Genomic DNA, 19,029 nt, shown 5'->3' with positions numbered 1-19,029 from the left:
ATTAAATATTATACCTTCATATATTTATTAAAAGAATACAAAACTACTTATAAAATATTTTTATAGCAATAACTTAAGAAAGATAGTGTCTATAAAGTAAACAATAAAAGCTCGAACATTTAAAACGATTATTTTGTTTAAATATAAATAATACTAGAGAAAAAAAAACTATTAAATAAATTTACTAGTTTACACAAAAAAAAATCAATTAAAAGTACAAGTTTCTTAAAATAAAATTTATTAACTTATTAGTAATTAATTATTTTTATAAATAAAATAAAAATTTTTATGTTTTAAGAAAACTTTTAACAAACAAAAATAATTTTTTTTTAAAATTTTTATATAACAATTTTAAAAAAAAATAAATTTTTATAACTTCTTCACATACATCATTAATAATAAGTTTTTGTTGTTTTTTATTTAAAAATTAGTTGCAAATCTTAACTGGAACAGGCAATATCTTTGGAGTATAGAGTCGTTTTTTTAAAGTTTGATTGACAATTGTAAGTTGTTATTTTAATATATTAGCCTTATTTAATTAATTTATTTTTAATTTATTTAATAAATGTTATGTTTCTATCATTTACATTAACAAAATGTTTATTTTTAATAATAACAATTTTATTAATTATTCCTTTTTTATTATTAAAATTATTAAACCTTGACGAGGATACATCTTTTTACTTTTTAAGGTATTTTTTAATAATTTTATTTAATTTATTTAATTAATATAAATTAATATTTTTAGAAAAGCAAAGTTATCTAAAGATATTAAACATAATTGGAAATGGGGTGATAAATGTTTTATTCAATCAGAAAATAATAGGATATTAATTTCAATACAAAAAGAATTAATTGAAACATCTAAAAATTTAGAAAAAGTAAATAAAGAAATTGAAAATATAGATAAATTATTAATAAGTAAAAAAGAAGAACTAGATATACTAGAACAACAAATTGAAGAAGCTAAATTATTACAAAAAGAATTAAATGATAGGAGAAATGTTAAGATATCTTTACCACTTAAACCATTATACCCTGATTATAATAGATTAATATTTAAAGAAAAAAAATTAGAAAGTGATTTTGATACAATAGAAAAAGTTTTTGATTTTTCAAGATGTTCTATTTCTAGTATGTTTCCTATATATGTATATGATTTACCCATCAACTCATCAGATGATGTAAAGTTATATTATAATGAAACAATTAAAAATTTATATAGAACAGATGATCCATACAAAGCATGTGTTTTTATTACTTTTATATCAAAAAATATTAAAGATATTAAAATGCTTAAGTATTGGATGAATAATGGAAGAAATCATATAATAGTAGATATTGAAGATTCAAAAATTGATTATAGAGAAGCTGCATTGGTTGTTGGAAGAGATATAATTAATTATAGAAAAGGTGTTGATTTTTTTACATTTTTTCCTACCATCAAAAATATGGATAAAATTAATTTGGTGCCTTTATTACCTCATTCAAGAAAATTTTTAATTTCATTTTCAGTAAATAAAAATTATATTGATGATTATAGAAAAAAACTTTTAGAAAATTTAAAAAAATCTGCCATCGCTTCTGAAGATTTTATTTTAATTGATTATAATTGTGCATTTAGTAATGAAGAATGGGCCAAATATGGATTATGTGGTGATAGAAGTTTTCGAATTGATATTCTTAAGAGAACTGTATTTACACTTATTTTTCCTGATCCAGAATCATATAGTATTCGGATTGAGGAAGCTTTGTTATCTGGTTCTATTCCTGTAATTTTGTCTATGACTGATCCGTTACCATTTGATGATGTCATTGATTGGAGAACAGCTGCAATTAGAATACCATTTAACAGATTTCCAGAATTACATTTCATACTAAAGTCAATTAATTTGGCAGATATTCTTGAATTTAGAAGAAAGGGTAGATTTTACCTAGAAAATTATTTATTATCACCATCATCTATTATTGAAACAATAATATCATCATTAAGATATCGTACATTATCTCTTGGCCTTCCAAGTTTGGAAATAAAAGCAAAACCATTATTTGGAAATTTATTTGTATCACCATCTCAAAGTCCTGTTCCAAAACCACAAATGGAAGAGGAATACTTAGGTCCCATTGAAGCATCTTTCGGATCACCATCATATACTCATAATTTTACCTCTTTTTCATTATATTCATATGATTTATGGAATAATTTTCCCCATCTTGTTCATAATACTCCGTCTTATTTGATAAATCATGCAATTATGCCATCAGAATCTGAATTTTATGATGAAACAAATAGTGGATTCCGTCCAATTTTACCAGGATCAGGTGTAGAATTTTCAAAAGCACTAGGTGGTAATAGAAATCGTGAACAATTTACTGTAGTAATTCTTACTTATAATAGAGATCAAATTTTATATTCAGCCTTAGAAAGACTTCATCAAATTCCATATTTAAATAAAATAATTGTTATATGGAATAGTATAGATCGAAAACCATCAAATAATTGGCCTCATTTACATGTTCCTATTGTTTTTATTAATGCTACAAAAAATTCTCTTAACAATAGATTTTATCCCTATGATCAAATAGAAACAGAAGCTGTTTTTTCAATGGATGATGACATTGATATTAAACAACATGAAATAATATTTGCATTTAGAGTTTGGAGAGAACAACGAAATAAAATTGTTGGTTTTCCAGCAAGACATCATGCAAAATATGGAGATAGTATGTTTTATAATAGTAATCATACATGCCAATTATCAATGATTTTAACTGGTGCTTCTTTTATTCATAAGTCATATTTTATTGCCTATACATTTACAATGCCAAAACAAATACGTGAGAAGGTTGATGAGTTCATGAATTGTGAAGATATAGCAATGAATTTTTTGGTTTCTCATTTAACAAGACAACCACCAATAAAAACAACAAGTAAATGGACTTTAAGATGTCCAAATTGTCCAGAAACTTTGTCATCCGATGAATCTCATTTTACGGAAAGACATGAATGTATTCGATTTTTTACAAAAATATATGGCTACAACCCGCTCCTTTTTACGCAATTTCGAGTCGACTCAGTATTATTTAAAACACGTCTACCACTAAATCATCAAAAATGTTTTCGTTATGTTTAATTTATTTAAATTTTTTTTTTTATTATATAGGAATAAAATAGTCTTACAAAATATTTTTATTATAAAAGGATAAAACTTTTTTTTTAATGACAAATTATTGTTATTAAATATCTATATATATGTATTATTTTTTGTTAAAAATTTAAATATTGAAAAAAAATTGTTATTTTTAATAATATTATTCATTAATTAAAAATTTAATGAGAACAATTAGAGTCAACACTTTTTCTTCGAAATAGTTTAAAATTGAAGTGTTTTTTACCACCTAAAAAAATACATATTTAAATATTGTTAAATGAAACTTACATTTTCCTACAAGCATTGGTACTTGATTTTTATGTGTAATTTGTAAAATACAAGCTTTTTGCAACCATGGTTCTCCATCAATTTGCATTGGAAATGATTTATGAGTTTGTATGACAACAGTTCCACACTGAGCTAGCCTTCTTGCTGTTTTAACTCCTGCTTTAATTTGACTTATTTGCATAATACTTTCAAGTCCTACGACTTCTATTAATTTATCACCAATGTCCTGAACTTTACTATGAAGATTACTAGAACTTCCATTTATTGGTGAAAAAAGTGATGTATTTTTCCAGAGTGAAAGTTTTTTTTTAGCAGTTCCCCACATATTTGATCCACCATAAATAGAAGGAATATTAAGGAGTGCAAGACCTTCTAAATTTGGACCTTCACCAATATCAATTGTATCACCATCACATAATATATCAATTTGTTCATTTAAATTTTTATATGTATTTTGTAATGTTTCTGTGGTACCTAATTCAAAATACCATAATTTATTTCTCATTCTACTATTAAATTTTTCTGGATATTTTTCTCGCATCATATGAAATCTATGTGCTATACTAGCATCAACACCAATTGAAAAATAATTATTTATTATATTATATGGTTGTGGATCATGTTTTTCACCTTTTTTTGTTGGTTCAATTGTTATTTGCCAACGATCCATATATATATGTGATGCTTTTTCAATATTAAATAATATATCTGTTAATGATTCATTTTCATAACCACCACCCCATTTTAAACATCTAGCTAAATCATTACCTGTACCAAGTGGTAATACAGCAACTGGTGGTCTATTTTCATTTGTATAATTCATTTTATCCATTGCTTCAAGTACCCATCCAACAGTTCCATCACCTCCAGCAACTAAAACATTACAATTTTTTATACCTTTAAATAATTTAAGACCAACATCAGGTGAATGTTTTGCTAAATTATATACTTGTCTTGGATTTAAAAGATATTGAAATTTTCTAAAAATTCTTTCACCTTGTCTTCCACCACTTTTTGGATTTATAAGAACTAATAATGGTCGTTTATTACCAGAAGGTGTTGTTGTTTGTAATAATGCACCTGGTGTTGATTCTGTTTTATTTGTATCTAAAAATGATGGTATTATATTAATAGGAGGTAATACATGATATGAAAGTGGTCCTAAATCACATTCATTTATCCATTCATTAATACAATTATGATGAAGTAAAACATTACACCATCTACATTTTTTTCCTTGAAATATTCCTACTGTTAATTTACATTTATTACATTTACCAGTATTATTAGAATCACTCCAATGATGTGACATTTTCATATCTTGTTTAGGGTATGCTGTATATGTATGAATACAATTATTCTTTGCCTGTAAAACACATCTTTCATGTACTGTATATTTACATAATGCACAAGCTAATCCTTGTTTTCCACCCCATCCAACTAATAAACTACAACAAACATGACAATATGATGGTTTAGAAAAATGTCGTAATTTCCAAATATGACTTCCATCTTCTTTCATTTCTAAATCAATTCCTAATAAAACTAATAATGGTATTGTTGTTAGGCCACCTCTTATCCATTCTTCTAATGAAACAATACCATTTTTATCATAGTCAATATCTTGCATCATTTTTCTTAAAATTGGTTCTAATTCAATTGTATCCCATTGTTGATACCTAGCAACATTCATCATTTGTTCAATGATACATTCAATTTCAGTATTGTCAAGGTATCCATTATCATCAGAATCATATACATGAAAAACAAATTGAAGTTTTTCTTCTGGTGGAGCAGCTTCTAGTAAAGCAAGATAACAAACTAAAGGTTTCAATGGTATACGTCTAGATAAAGCATTATCTATATTGATATTATTATTATCCTTATATCTATTATCAGATAAATATTGTGTAGCGGAAGAAGTTGTTAATACATTTTTAACATTATGAATTGTTTTTTCAAGTAAAGATGGTCTTCTTTCTTCTTTCATTTTATGTAATTTATTATCATTATCAGAATCATTTTGTTTTTCAACATTTACTTTTCCCTCTTCAACATGAAAGACATTCTGTACAACAGATAAAAATGATGTTCTATTTTGTTGAACACCTGGTGGATAGGCAAATGAAAGAAAAAGTTGTTGTGTCAAGTCTGATGGTAAATCTGCTCCAAAATATACATTAAGAAAATGTGTAAATCCATCAAAATCTAATGTCTGACCATCATCATATAAATATTTATGAAGCATACCATTTGGTGTAAACCATTGAAGCATATCTGGTAACTTATGACTTGAATCTTTAAAAATATTTTTAAAAATATAAAAATATAAAAATAAAAAAGATACTTACATGATGCATATTCAGTTAATCTAGCAAATTGTTCAGGTGATAGTAACATTTTTTAATAATCGTTAAAGAAAAAAATTGATATATAATTAATCTGTAAAAAAAATTTAAGAATATGATAAAATAACCAATATATATTCATATAACAAATGTCATTTAACTGATAATGCATGACAACAATTAAATAGAAGATGCCTTATATATTAAGCTTTATGATATGATATGTTGTGTATGCGCAAGCAAGAAATTAATATATGCTAAGATAAAGCCTTCATTTTTAATACATTGAAACAGTCTTTAAACCTTTTGCTGTTATATAAATTGAAGTCCGTAAAAAAGATTTTATTAATGTTTATACTACCTATGGCGCTTCCTTAACTACCTCAAAAAGTTATTTTTACAATTTTATATTGCAAAAATATTTATATTTATAAATGAAACTATATATATATATTTATTAAAATAATACGCGATTGATTATTACCATATATAAGACATATTTAATAAATGAATATAAATTGACAATTTTAAATAAATAAATAAAATGAAATATCCTTTTTATCTTTATAATAGAAAATTAATTAAATTTATCTATTTATAAACATTTTTTAAAAATTAATTCAAGTTTTTGGCAAAAAAAAAAATTTTTTTTTTATAAGATAAAACTATATTTACTAATCTATACTATAATTTTTAACATACAAGTATTAATTTAATTTAATTGAAAAAAAATAATTTTCATAATAATATATACTAATATTAAGAAGATAGTTGATGTATATAAAAAATCCAATGTTTTTATTTTTTTTTTTTAAATCAGGAAAACAAACTATATATAAATTTAGTTATCACAAACTTTATTATTAAAACTATAAAAAAAAATAAGAACATAAATCATTAATATATTTATAAAAATTTCTGGTAACAAATAAGTTTAAAATATATATTTTTATAAATTTAAAATATTTTGAGTATATAAAGTTAAATAATTTTTTTTAAAAATAAATCAAAATTTAATATAATATTTTTATTTTTACAATTGTAGTTTTTAACTACATCATTTTTGTTATAATAATCTCTTTTATTAAAAAAAATTAGCAATATGATTATAATGAAAAATATATATCATGTCATTTACATTTTAATATTTAACATTTATATACAATAACTTTTAAATATAAAATATTATATATATACATAACTTTTATAAGATTTAAAGCACAATTATTTGCAAAATTCAAAAGGTATACTTTTTATTTTGTTAATTATAAACTTATGCTAAATATTAATAAAGCTTCTTTTATAAAGTTTTATTTCTATGAAATTGCCATTACGCTATCAATTCTATAAAATTTTTCAAAAGCATAAATATATAATTATTTAAAAAAAAAATACCTTCTTGGTAGGTAAAATAAATAAAAAAAAAATTAAATATAATCTTTATCAAGAATAATAAACTCTACAATTATTTTTATTTAATTGTACTTCATTATTTTCATAATTTCATCATATTAATATTCTAAAAATTGAATACCAAACTTAATTAAAGTATCTCCTGATTTTATCTTCATTTTTTTATCTTCATTTTTTTTATAAATATATATTATTTTATCTCCATTAAAGTTTATAAAAGTTATCTATTTCTTAAAAAAAATAGTATTATAAAAGTTTTATCACTTAAAAATATACTTTTGAAATAAAATAAAAAATCCATTAAAATAATTTTTTTTATTAAATCTCAATTTTTTTTTAAAATATATTTTTGCAAAATTTAACAATGTTAATGGTATATAAAAGATAACGTCAAAAAGTAACACTTCTACAGAGAAGAAGACACATAAAAATACATCAACTTTTTAATCAGTTTAATTTTTGAAAAGTAATGAAAAATGCCTACATTTTCTGTTATCTCATATGTTTAATTTTTTACAAAAAAAAAAACTAGGGTAGTTTTTAAAAATAATCACAACAATAGTATATTTTATTTAAATATTTTTGAAATATTAATAAATAAATAAAAAAAAAAACAATTTTTTTATTATCTAACAAATTTTCAGTTAAAAATATTATTTATTGATGACGTTTTATATTGAATTTTTGGTATTTGATAGATTATATTTATAATATATATTTTTTTTAACTTTCAATATAAAAATAAAATAAAATAAAAATCACAAAATGCTTGTGATATTCTCGTAATAAAAGTAAATATATATTAAAATTTTTAAGACGTACCAATAAAAATAATGTGATGATCTAACTACTACAAACAACATTTACTTTTTGAGTTAAAATAAATATTTTCATTTATATATTTTGCGATAAAAAACATGAAGTTTTATTGTTTAAATAAAAAAAATTAAATTTTTTTTAAATAAAATAATTAATAATTTATATGTTAGTAATTATAAAAAATTATTTATTATAGTTATTTTGTTAATTTGGTAAATTATTATATAAAATTCAAAGCTATTATTTTCTAAAAGTTTACATAGTAACTTTTTTTAATTTAAAATTTAATTAAGATAATAAATATTTCTTTATATATCTATAATCAAAATCTATCAAATTGCTATTGCTAAATATTATTTACTTATCAACAAAAATAAATTTAATCAATTTAAGTTATAAAATTTTATATTATAAGCAAATTTTAAAATTTTCTTCTAATAAAAAAAGATAAAACTAATTAAAAATTAACTAAAAGAAAATTAAAATACATATTTTGTATTTTGGATAAATAAAAGAAAGGTACACACTATCAAATTACATTAATAGTTTTTCTTTTTATAAATATTTTATTAATAATTAAAATCGTCGTAATATTTATATATCAAAAAATTTATTATTTTACACCTTAAAAATAATTTAAAAACCACTTTGGTTAATGTTAAAATAAAAAATTAATATTAAAATTTATCCATACCTTATTAGTTATTTATGTATATATTGATAAAATATTTTTTTTCAAAATGTACAACATTATCAAAAAAAAAAAAAACTTTTAATAAAGATAATTTTAAAATACAATTTCTAGTAAAAATTTGTTATGTATATAAATTCACATATTAATAGATATTTAATAATTCAATTTTTTATATTATTATGTTATATCTTTCAATAAAAAAAAAAAGATTTTAAAAGTAAAATACAGTAGCTGTATTTACTTTATTTTTGATAGTTATGATTGAATGTTAAAAAATAATATGCTCAATACAATTGTTATCACAAACAATAACAACAACAATTATAAATCTACTAGTGGCGTTAACAACCACATGGATTTAAAAATATTAATATTGTTAACTTGACTTTTACAGAACATTTATAAGACAACATATTGATAATTATAGTTATAAATATCATTTTTATATAACCATTTATTTATAAATGTAGTGATTTTTTTATTATGCATGTTATATTGTTCTATTAAATCTTTTTTTTTTAAAACAATACTAATACATATCATTTCTCTCCATAAATTTTGACTTATTTATATTCTCTTCTTGAAGCATTAGTAATTTATTATATTTAATTTTTTATATACATCATAAACTGTAATATATATTTTTTTTCCATTAAAATGAATAATAATAAAATCATAATTTACATATTTATATATTCTTAGATATCCAATATATATTTATTATAAACTTACTGTATAAATTATGATAACTTAAATATAATTATTTATTTTATATTTTATAGTAATGGAAAATTGTAAATATACTCTTTTCTTTGTTAAAATTTTTTCATATCAAAAAATTTAAACTTAACATTTTGATGTTCGAACACCAACTTAAATGCAATAAAATTGAAAATATAATTCTATTTTTAAGTATTTATATATATCCAGAAACAAAAAATAACATAACTTTTTTTTATAACAAAAAGTATTTACAAAAAAAAAAAAGATAATACAAATTTTATGTGAATAAAAAAAAGTTTTTATAATTATATTTTAAATTAAAAATAGATAAAATAAATGAATAATATTAAAATTTTTGATTTAAGTTAATGAATCTTGAAATATAAAATACATATTTATGATCAAAAGTAATTGTTTTCAACCAACTTTTTTATATTACTTATAAAATTCAAATATTACATTTTTTTTTTGTTCAAGCATTTATTTATTAAAAATTATATATATAAATAGTATTTTAAATATTTAAATGAATTATAATAATAATTTTTTACATGTGTTATAATTTAATAAGCCAATTATACTTTTATGTTAATTTATTTTTAATATAAAACAAAGTTAATCTTTTGTGATAGTGCATTCATTTTTCAATGTTCTTTAAACTTCTATGGTATTAAAATCAATTGTAAATAAAGTTTAATTTTAAAAAGTGATGATAGAAAAAAAAATAATTTTAATTAATAATCTTCTTAAAACAAGTTAATTAATTTTTTTTATATCTTTCTCCAACTACATTTTATAAAATAGATAGAAGAAAACGTATAAATTGTTAATTCAAAATAAATGTTATAAGTTTCTAAATTAATAAAAAGATTATTAAAATGCTTATATTATAAAAATTAATTGCAAGTAATCGTGTAGCACTTTATAAATTGAATGGCAATGAAATGAAAGAATAGAATAAAAAAATTTATTATATTGCTTTTCATTTTTTCTCATATAATAATTTCAATCATTTTTTATAATTATTAGAAAAAATATGATATGTAGGAGATTTAATAGTTGTTAAAAAAGAAATTTTCCTGACATTATTAGAAGAGTAATTTTATTGAATTTCTAATTTTCTTAATATTTCTAAAATATCAAATAACAATAAAATAAAAATATTTACAAATAAATTAATATTCAATACTAAGTTATGGAAATTATTTAAAAGTTCTTTTTTTTTAAAAAAAAAAAAAAACTTTCTTCATTTAATAAATGAGTGGTATTCTAATTTTTTAAATATTTAAATTTTCAAATTGCAGATATTATTTATGAATAATTTGATTGAAAGGAAAAAATTAAATTATTGATATTTATTTTTCCTAGTAATTGTATAACGCCTTCAGAAAAGTTGTAAATATATACGTAATATAGTTTATACATTTTATAAATTAATTGCTACTATTTGTAAAGTAAATAAAAATAAATATAGATAAAAACAAAAAAATAATTATTTATCATATTTTATAAATTCAAGAATATGATTTTGTATAACATTTTAGGTAATTTTTTTTGTAACTTAATAATTTTCATTTTATATTAATATAGTAAAATTTAAATCATGTTAATAAATTTTTCGAATATTTTATAATTATTTTGATAAAACATTTTTTTTTTGTTTTCATAGATCTTTTTATTAAAAACAATCATAATTGAAAACAATCTCCTGATTGTTGTTTTTTACATTATGAATAAAAACTATTATATTTTTAATATTATTACTAAGCGTATTTTACTGTTTATTAGTTATGTTTTTTAAGTACAAGCATTTATCAATTTACTGTTTCAACCATATACAATTATATGTTAATTTTCATTTTCCTTTTAATTAAAACTTTCATTTCATAGACTTTTAATACATGCATAATAAAATTATATAAATTATTATTATTATATTTGTTTTCAAAGAAATTTACCTTTAATTATTTTCTAATATTTTAATAAAAAATGTTTCATCTTATTTTAAAATAAAAAAATTATTTTTTATAAACCTGACTAATTTTCAATATATTATATAATAATAAAAATGTACCATCGTCTTAACATATGCGCAACCATGAGTAATCATATCGAAAAAAAATTTTGTTAATAAATAAAAAAATATAGAAAAAAAATATTTATTTATGATTTTTTCTATGTTAAATTATATTTCTATACTTAAAATCATTTTTACTTTTAAATATATTAATGATAAAACTAAAGAATAAACATTTCGGTAGAAAAAAATCATAGAATTATCAATGCTAATATTTGAAATTCTAACTTACTACTTTATAAATATACATATTGTAATTATATATATGTTATATATTTTTTTTCAACAATGACTATAAAGAATAATAATAATTCTTTTAAGCATTTTAGTACATAATTTTTAAATATATTTCTTTGAAAATGTTAAGTATCTAAAACATACAAAACAAAATGTTGTTGTTTATGAAGATTTTTTGTCATCAATGAAAAATATTTGGTCCTTTGGAATATAGTTTATTTAAAAGGAACATATGAACTAAAATGACAGCTTTGTGTATAAATCTTATTCCAACTTGTCAATGTTATTGCTTGGGCATGCGCCAACTAATAATTTTCAATTTATTTAAATGTTGACCTCTGTTAAATTGTTGGCGCGTTTTGAAGAGCCATCGTAAAGCTGCAGCTTGTCTCATTTAAAAAATTGATCAATGAGTGGCCAATTTCTGTATTAAAATTGTCCTTATTGTACATAATAGTATTTTTCTATTTTTTTATATGTTTTTTCTTTTTTAAAAAACTTTAACTACTTATTTAGTAATTATTTTCAATTTATCCAATATTTTTAGCTTTAATTGATTATTATTTATTAACAATTTTTATTTGTTTATTTTTGCCTAACAAGTATTCTAATCTTAATATGAGTATTGACACCATAGCAAGCGAAACTTCACTTGTCGCTGATAGAAAACGACCAGCATCCGGTTCTTCAATAACCAATCTTCGATCAAATAAAAAAGCAAAAGTAATTGAAGAAAACTCAGAGGTACTGATTAAAAAATATTTCTCTTAAATATATTTTTCAGTTTATATTATGTCAAGATCTCTTTGATAGTATAATGTCATACAAAACAATTGATAAAACATGCCCATATGAAATTTTATATAAAGCACCGTCAAAAAAAAATTATCCTGAATATTTTGAAAAAATACCTTCTCCTCATGATTTTGTTGACATTCAGGAAAGATTACAATCCGGCGAATATACAAAAGTAGTTGATTTATGTCAGGATATTGAAAATGTAATTAGATGTAATATAGATTATTATCCTGAAGATAATGAAATTTGTAAAGCAGCTACTGATCTCAATTTATTTTACAAAACCGAAAAAGAAAAATATTTAGGTGATGTTGAACGTACAAAAGAAAATACTGGGCCATTAAATAATTCTACCTCAACAACTGAAATTAAAATTAATGGAAATACGGTACCTACTGAAAGTGATTCAAGAGCAGAAACATTTGATCAGTGGAAACTGGAAATAATTCTAAAAGGAATTGTTAATTTAAGTGATGAAAGTGGGCGTATGATAGCTCCTATTTTTAAAGTGTTGGAAAGTAAAGATGAATTTCCTGAATACTATAAAATTATACAAAATCCTATTGATCTCAAAACAATTGCTTGTAGAGTATTAAAAAATGATTATAATGATTGGGATGAATTTGAAAGTGATATCGAATTACTTGTTTCAAATGCTAAGAGATTCAATGGTGCTCGTTCTGAAATTGGTAAAGATGCTGTCATAATTTCTGAATTTGTCAAAAAAAGAAAAGATGAAATTAATAAATTGAAAAGGAGAGCAAATAAAAGCGTTTTAGATGAAGCAAGAGCTGAAGTAAATTCTTTGGCAAATGCTACATTAATTGATGATGAAGCAGCGTTAACAGAGGATGAAGATGATGAAGGAAATGGAAATGAAGATGATGAACTTTTTAAGTTTTATTGGTTTTTAAGAGAACAAAAAAAGAAAAATAAAGAATATTTGTGTAATTTTTTCTTTGAATTACCTTTAAAAAGTCAATATCCTGAATATTATGAGGAAATTGAAAAACCGATGTCACTATATGCTATTAACAATAAACTGAAAAAGGGCTTATATACAAAAATTGAAGAGTTAATTTCTGATTTTTTGCTAATTTGTTCAAATGCCAAAACATTTAATATTGAGTCATCTGTCATTTATAAAGATGCTGTTGCCTTGGAGAAAATACTTAGAGATGAAATTGAGAAAAGAAGTATTGTTTTATCAAAACCAAACAAAAAAGTTGTTATTGAGAAGAAAGTTAAAAAAGAATTACTTGATGAAGAATCTGACAGTTCAAACACTATTCAAGTTGCACGTAGAAGTAAGTATGGAAATATTCCTGGATTTACACCAATCGCAGGAAAGAAAGGACGTAAATCTGTTGATGAAAGGTGGACGATATATATTTTAAGATTAATTAATGTTTGGAATAGACTATGTGAAATTTATATTGATAATAGAAGGATAATAGATCCATTTATGCAACTTCCTCCAAAGGAACATTATGAACATTACTTTTCAGTTGTACAAAGTCCTATGGATATGATTACTGTGAAAAGGAAACTTGAAGAACGATATTATCTATCATCGAAAGAATTTCAAAATGATCTCCTTTTAATTTTTGACAATGCTATGATGACAAATTCACCTAATCAGTTTATTTTTCATGATGCGCAATTTTTAAAAGCAAAAGTTTTTGAGTTTATTAACGAACTAGCACCTTTAGAGCCATTGCTTTCACCTCAATGTTTTAAAGAACAAAGGAAGAAAAAAGTTATTAAAGATAGTGTATCTGTAATTTCTGAAGAATCATCTTTTCCTCCTTCTCCTAGAGTTTTAAAAAGTTTTATCATTGACAGTGCAATAGAAGCAATTGATAAAACAGAAATGACATTGAAAATTCCAACTGGATTGTCTAAAGAACAAAGTCAAATGTATGAATTTTTTAATATTATAGTTGATTATAAAGCTCCTGATGGTCGTGTTTTATCATATAACTTTGATAAACTACCGACAAAAGCAGAATATCCTGATTACTATGAAGAAATTAAAAAGCCAATGGATTTAGAAAAAATACGTCAAAAATTATCAAATCAATCATACACTAACGTTAACACATTTTTAAATGATATGATCTTGGTATTCTCAAATGCTTGTACTTTTAACGACCCCGAAAGTCAACTTTATACAGATGCATTTACATTACTTAAACTTGTTATGCGTGAAAAAGACAACTTTGATATTAAACCACACGTTCCTCTGGTACAATGTGAAGTACAAAAAATTTTACAAAGATTAATAGACGAACTTTTATCATTAATGAGCAATAATGGTAAAAAAGTATCAGAGTCATTGTCAAAAATTCCTGTATTACTTGAACAACATGAAATTAATCAAGAATATTGGCCATTTACACTAGATCAAATTAAAGAAAATGTTGATCGTCGAAGATATAGAAGGGTCGATAAACTTCAAGAAGATGTATTTTATTTATTTTCTGTTGCGAGAAAACTTGCTACACCTGATGATACAATTTATGAGGATACAGTTACCTTACAAACACATTTTATAAGTCAAAGGGATGACGCTATGAAAAATTTATTAATTTCATCTTCCCGTTTTTTTACTGACAGACAACTTACAGATGAAATTAACGCAACTGGAAGAAAAAAAAGAACAACAAAAGGTGACAATGACCATAAAGATAATGATACTGAAAGTGAAAGTACTTTAATAAAAAATCCAACAAAAGAAGAGAATAGTGAGATTATTTTGAAAAATGCAATTAAATTTAACAATTTTAATGAGCCAGATGGAGTGTTACATCCAAGGTATGAACAGGTTCTTTCTACTTTTCAGACAGCAAATATGAATAATGATATAAACAATGAAGGAATGACATTCCAGTGTTATGAAATAATGCAACATGGTAGATTTTGGTTAAAACTTGGTGACGGTGTTCTTGTTTTCAATGACAAAAAGGCATACTGTGATGTAATGAGAATAGATAAATTATGGAAAACGGGTGAAGGAAAAGCTTATTTTTCAGGATCATGGTTTGCACGGCCAATAGAAGTTATTCATGATGAATCTAGATTATTTTATGTTAACGAAGTTTTTGCAGTTGATCAAAAAGATATGGTTGTTGATTGTGACAATATACAAAGTAAATGTTCTATTTTAACCTGCAGACAATATGAGACAGAGAGAAAAACTGAAATTCCAGAATGTGATGTATTTGTTTGTGAATACAAAGTTAAAGGTCATGATAAGACAGAAGGGTACTGTTCACTTAGAACAGGTGCTGGTAAATCACAAGGTAAACTTCCAGGGTTAAACGATGAATTTGGTAAAGGAGCAAAGCCAATGAATCTTGAATTTTCTAAACAAATAAAAAAATTAAAAGTAAGTTTTACTACTAAATATTCAATCATTTTTTTAAATATTGAGTTATATTTCAAATATTCTTTTTTCTTTTTATTTTACTATTAATATATTTTCTAATTACTTTTATGTAATTAATATATAGAATATTTCTTTCTTCCTTATAAAAAACTATAGTATATTTTACTATGCTCACTTTTTATAATAGTGTAACTTAGCAACTTTTTCTGCGCGGTATTAATGAACTATATATCTTTGTAGAATGCAATGGCCTTTAAAAATAATAAATTTTTTATTTAGCCAGTAAAGCATTGTGTGTTTTTAGTGTAAAAGATACAATTGGTTAGAGAAACAGGCATACGCTGAGTGTTTAATATTTGATTTGACGACCTTTTGTTATAAATTTAATGCTGTTTTAACGATCGATTGTTAGAGAACAGAATAGTAGGGAAAATTATGTTATTTGAGAATGACATCTGCTTGCATTTTATCTTTATTTCCATCATTTTTATTTTATACAGCAATTGGTTATTTGTGTCGGTATAATAATGAATCACAATCGACACTAGTGTATGCACATATTCTTGGTAAGTCGACAAATGTATATTATTGGCAGACAGCAGGAGCATCCCCACAATCGTGAGATGTATGTCTACACTAACCGCTTTCTGCAGTCTTGTTAAATGAATACCCCACCAGTTGTATTACTGTTACCGCGACTATGATCATTTCTTCCATCTACTTATTTTGCCAGCACCTATTAGTAAATGTTAAAGTTACGTTTCTACAATCCAACTGGCTGCTATTTTCTTCTGTGATACTGGGAGATGATAGAGCCGGCCAGTAGTTTCTCGGTTTTACCATGTTTCTTCTGGCGCCCTTGTCGACCCCCTTGATAGTAACTACCCGGCAGCTCATGCTTATATTTTTTTATAATTGAGAAATTTTTTAAAAGCCAAGTGAACGGGTACTTTTGTAAATCTACTTACTAAGCATTTGTAAAATTTTTATGTTAATTTATTAATTTAATGTAATAGTAACATTTTAAAAATATAATATTGAATGTTGCTTCGCGCCTTATAATTATACAATTGTGATCAACATTTTAAAAATAAAAATCATATAATTTTAAATAAATTTATTACAAAAGTTTTCATCAATTTTAGACATATAATTTGGCGGCTTCCGTCATTGATGATGAAATATTGTTGCTGAAAAATCATATAGTTATGGAAAAAGAATTATCTCCTTTAATTATGAAAACTGACACAACATTACCTGCTGATGTTCCAGATTTAAATGATTCTATTGAGAATCTCAATGATACATCTGATCTCGATCATATTGAAATTGATGAGGAAACAAAAGAAAAATGTAAGGATCCTTCATGGTTAGCTCAACAACCAAAATTAAATGCAAAATCTAAATCAGGATATATATTATTTTCTGCTGAGGTAAGGAAACGTGTTATGACTGATAATCCAACTGTTGGATTTGGTGAAATTTCCCGTATGGTTGGTGCTGAATGGAAAAAATTAACAGATACTGAGAAAAAGCAATATGAAGTTAGGGCATCTTATATTGCTTCAGAAAGAGCCAAACAAGAGGCTGAAGATGTACAAAATTGCAAAGCTCTTCAACCTGGACAAATAAAAGTTTTTCCTTGTAAGTGGGATACTTGTGATTATCAATTTGATTGTATTGATGGATTATTTGAACATTTACGTATTGTTCATACAAAATCTCCAATTAAATTATCAAATGGTGATGTTACAAATGCATGCTTATGGCAAAGCTGCTTAAAATACAAGAAAGAAGGAAAACCTTTTCCATCAATACCACGACTTTTTCGCCATATAAAAGAAAAGCATCTAGCAAATGCAGCAAAAGCAATGTATCCAAATCAAAGAGGAAAAAATTTTTTTGTTTATGAACATGAAGATATTACAAAGAATGGGCCATGTCTTGTATATACTGGGGGTGTTCTTACAAAACCTTTTGCACAAGGAGGTGCATTTAAACATCATCCTCAGGGTATACCTCCTGATGAACATCCTACTTCTACAAGTACACCAAATAAACAAATTCAACACAAAACTCCGGTTAATAATCATATTCAAGCATCTTCAAAAACAGTGCAAAATGGTACACCCCAACAATGTACTCCTAAAAATCAACCTACTCAAAATGGTTATATTTCAGCTTCAGTGCCTTCACAATCTGCCCAACAATATGTTCAAGCTAAAATGAATGGTAATACAGTTTTGTTTCCAGTGAATGGTCAAGGCCAACAAACTGTTGTTTTAGGACAAAATCAAAATGGTACACCTATTCAAATGCTTCAAGTCCATCAGCAACCAATTTCATCTATACAACAAAATATAGTTCATACTTATCAAACACCACCATCAACTTCGACAACAACTGTATCTCAACAATCTACTGTACCTTCAACAGTTGCTTATGTTACCCCATCTACAAACCCAAATATTGATCCTGGACGTTCTGTTGTTCTTGCACCAAAACAGCCAGAACCAGTTTTTGTGGCACCTCCTGTTGAAGCAGTTCGTGTAAAAAGAGCTTTGCATTCTGATACTTATAAACAATACCTAGAAACGCTACATGGGAAACGCCGTCAAAATACAGTTAGTAAATGGAACAAATCAGTTGAAACAAGAACAATTCCGGGTTCTAAATTTAATCCATTTAATTTTATACGTTCAGATCCTACTGGAAAACGACCTCAAGAAAGTGATATTGTTAAAGCAATGTGGTCTCTGCGTGATAAATTGTATGAGGAAACATCTTCACTAGCGGCATCATTAACAACAACTGACATAACTTATACAAATCTTTAAATGTATTTAAATGTATTTAATTGTTCTTAACCATTAATCTATGTATATAGGCGAAATTCGAAATCATAACAAATTTTTTCGATTTTCAAATTTTAATAAAATTTTCTGCTAAAAAGATTGTTTTTTTAATTAAGACTAACAAAATTTCTTTTATAAAAAAATTAATTTTCAAATAAACATGTTTCAAATACGCAAAAAAAATGCACTTTTTATTAAATAGTGAAATCTGAATAAAATTTTAAAATTAGAAAA

At 23.5% G+C, this 19,029-nt stretch overlaps 3 protein-coding genes across 3 annotated transcripts; 2 read left to right on the top strand and 1 right to left on the bottom strand.

Annotated features, from left to right (window-relative positions):
• Positions 1-570: 570 nt before the first annotated feature.
• On the top strand, positions 571-3,134 carry SRAE_1000207100 (Exostosin-like 3; the record flags this gene model as incomplete). Its single annotated transcript, XM_024649103.1, has 3 exons — positions 571-692; positions 749-1,134; positions 1,180-3,134. The coding sequence occupies 3 exons, from the start codon at positions 571-573 to the stop codon at positions 3,132-3,134; spliced, it is 2,463 nt and encodes an 820-aa protein (XP_024503014.1).
• A 197-nt stretch (positions 3,135-3,331) lies between these two features.
• On the bottom strand, positions 3,332-5,840 carry SRAE_1000207000 (Diacylglycerol kinase gamma; the record flags this gene model as incomplete). The annotated part of the gene is made up of 3 exons (XM_024649102.1): positions 3,332-3,399; positions 3,441-5,738; positions 5,792-5,840. The coding sequence occupies 3 exons, from the start codon at positions 5,838-5,840 to the stop codon at positions 3,332-3,334; spliced, it is 2,415 nt and encodes an 804-aa protein (XP_024503013.1).
• Positions 5,841-12,369: 6,529 nt separating this feature from the next.
• On the top strand, positions 12,370-18,777 carry SRAE_1000206900 (Polybromo; the record flags this gene model as incomplete). The annotated part of the gene is made up of 3 exons (XM_024649101.1): positions 12,370-12,495; positions 12,536-15,940; positions 17,086-18,777. The coding sequence occupies 3 exons, from the start codon at positions 12,370-12,372 to the stop codon at positions 18,775-18,777; spliced, it is 5,223 nt and encodes a 1,740-aa protein (XP_024503012.1).
• Positions 18,778-19,029: the final 252 nt, after the last annotated feature.

This window comes from Strongyloides ratti, assembly GCF_001040885.1.
Source record: "Strongyloides ratti genome assembly S_ratti_ED321, chromosome : 1".
Classification (NCBI taxonomy): domain Eukaryota; kingdom Metazoa; phylum Nematoda; class Chromadorea; order Rhabditida; family Strongyloididae; genus Strongyloides; species Strongyloides ratti.
This window is presented reverse-complemented; position numbering and strand designations above follow the sequence as displayed.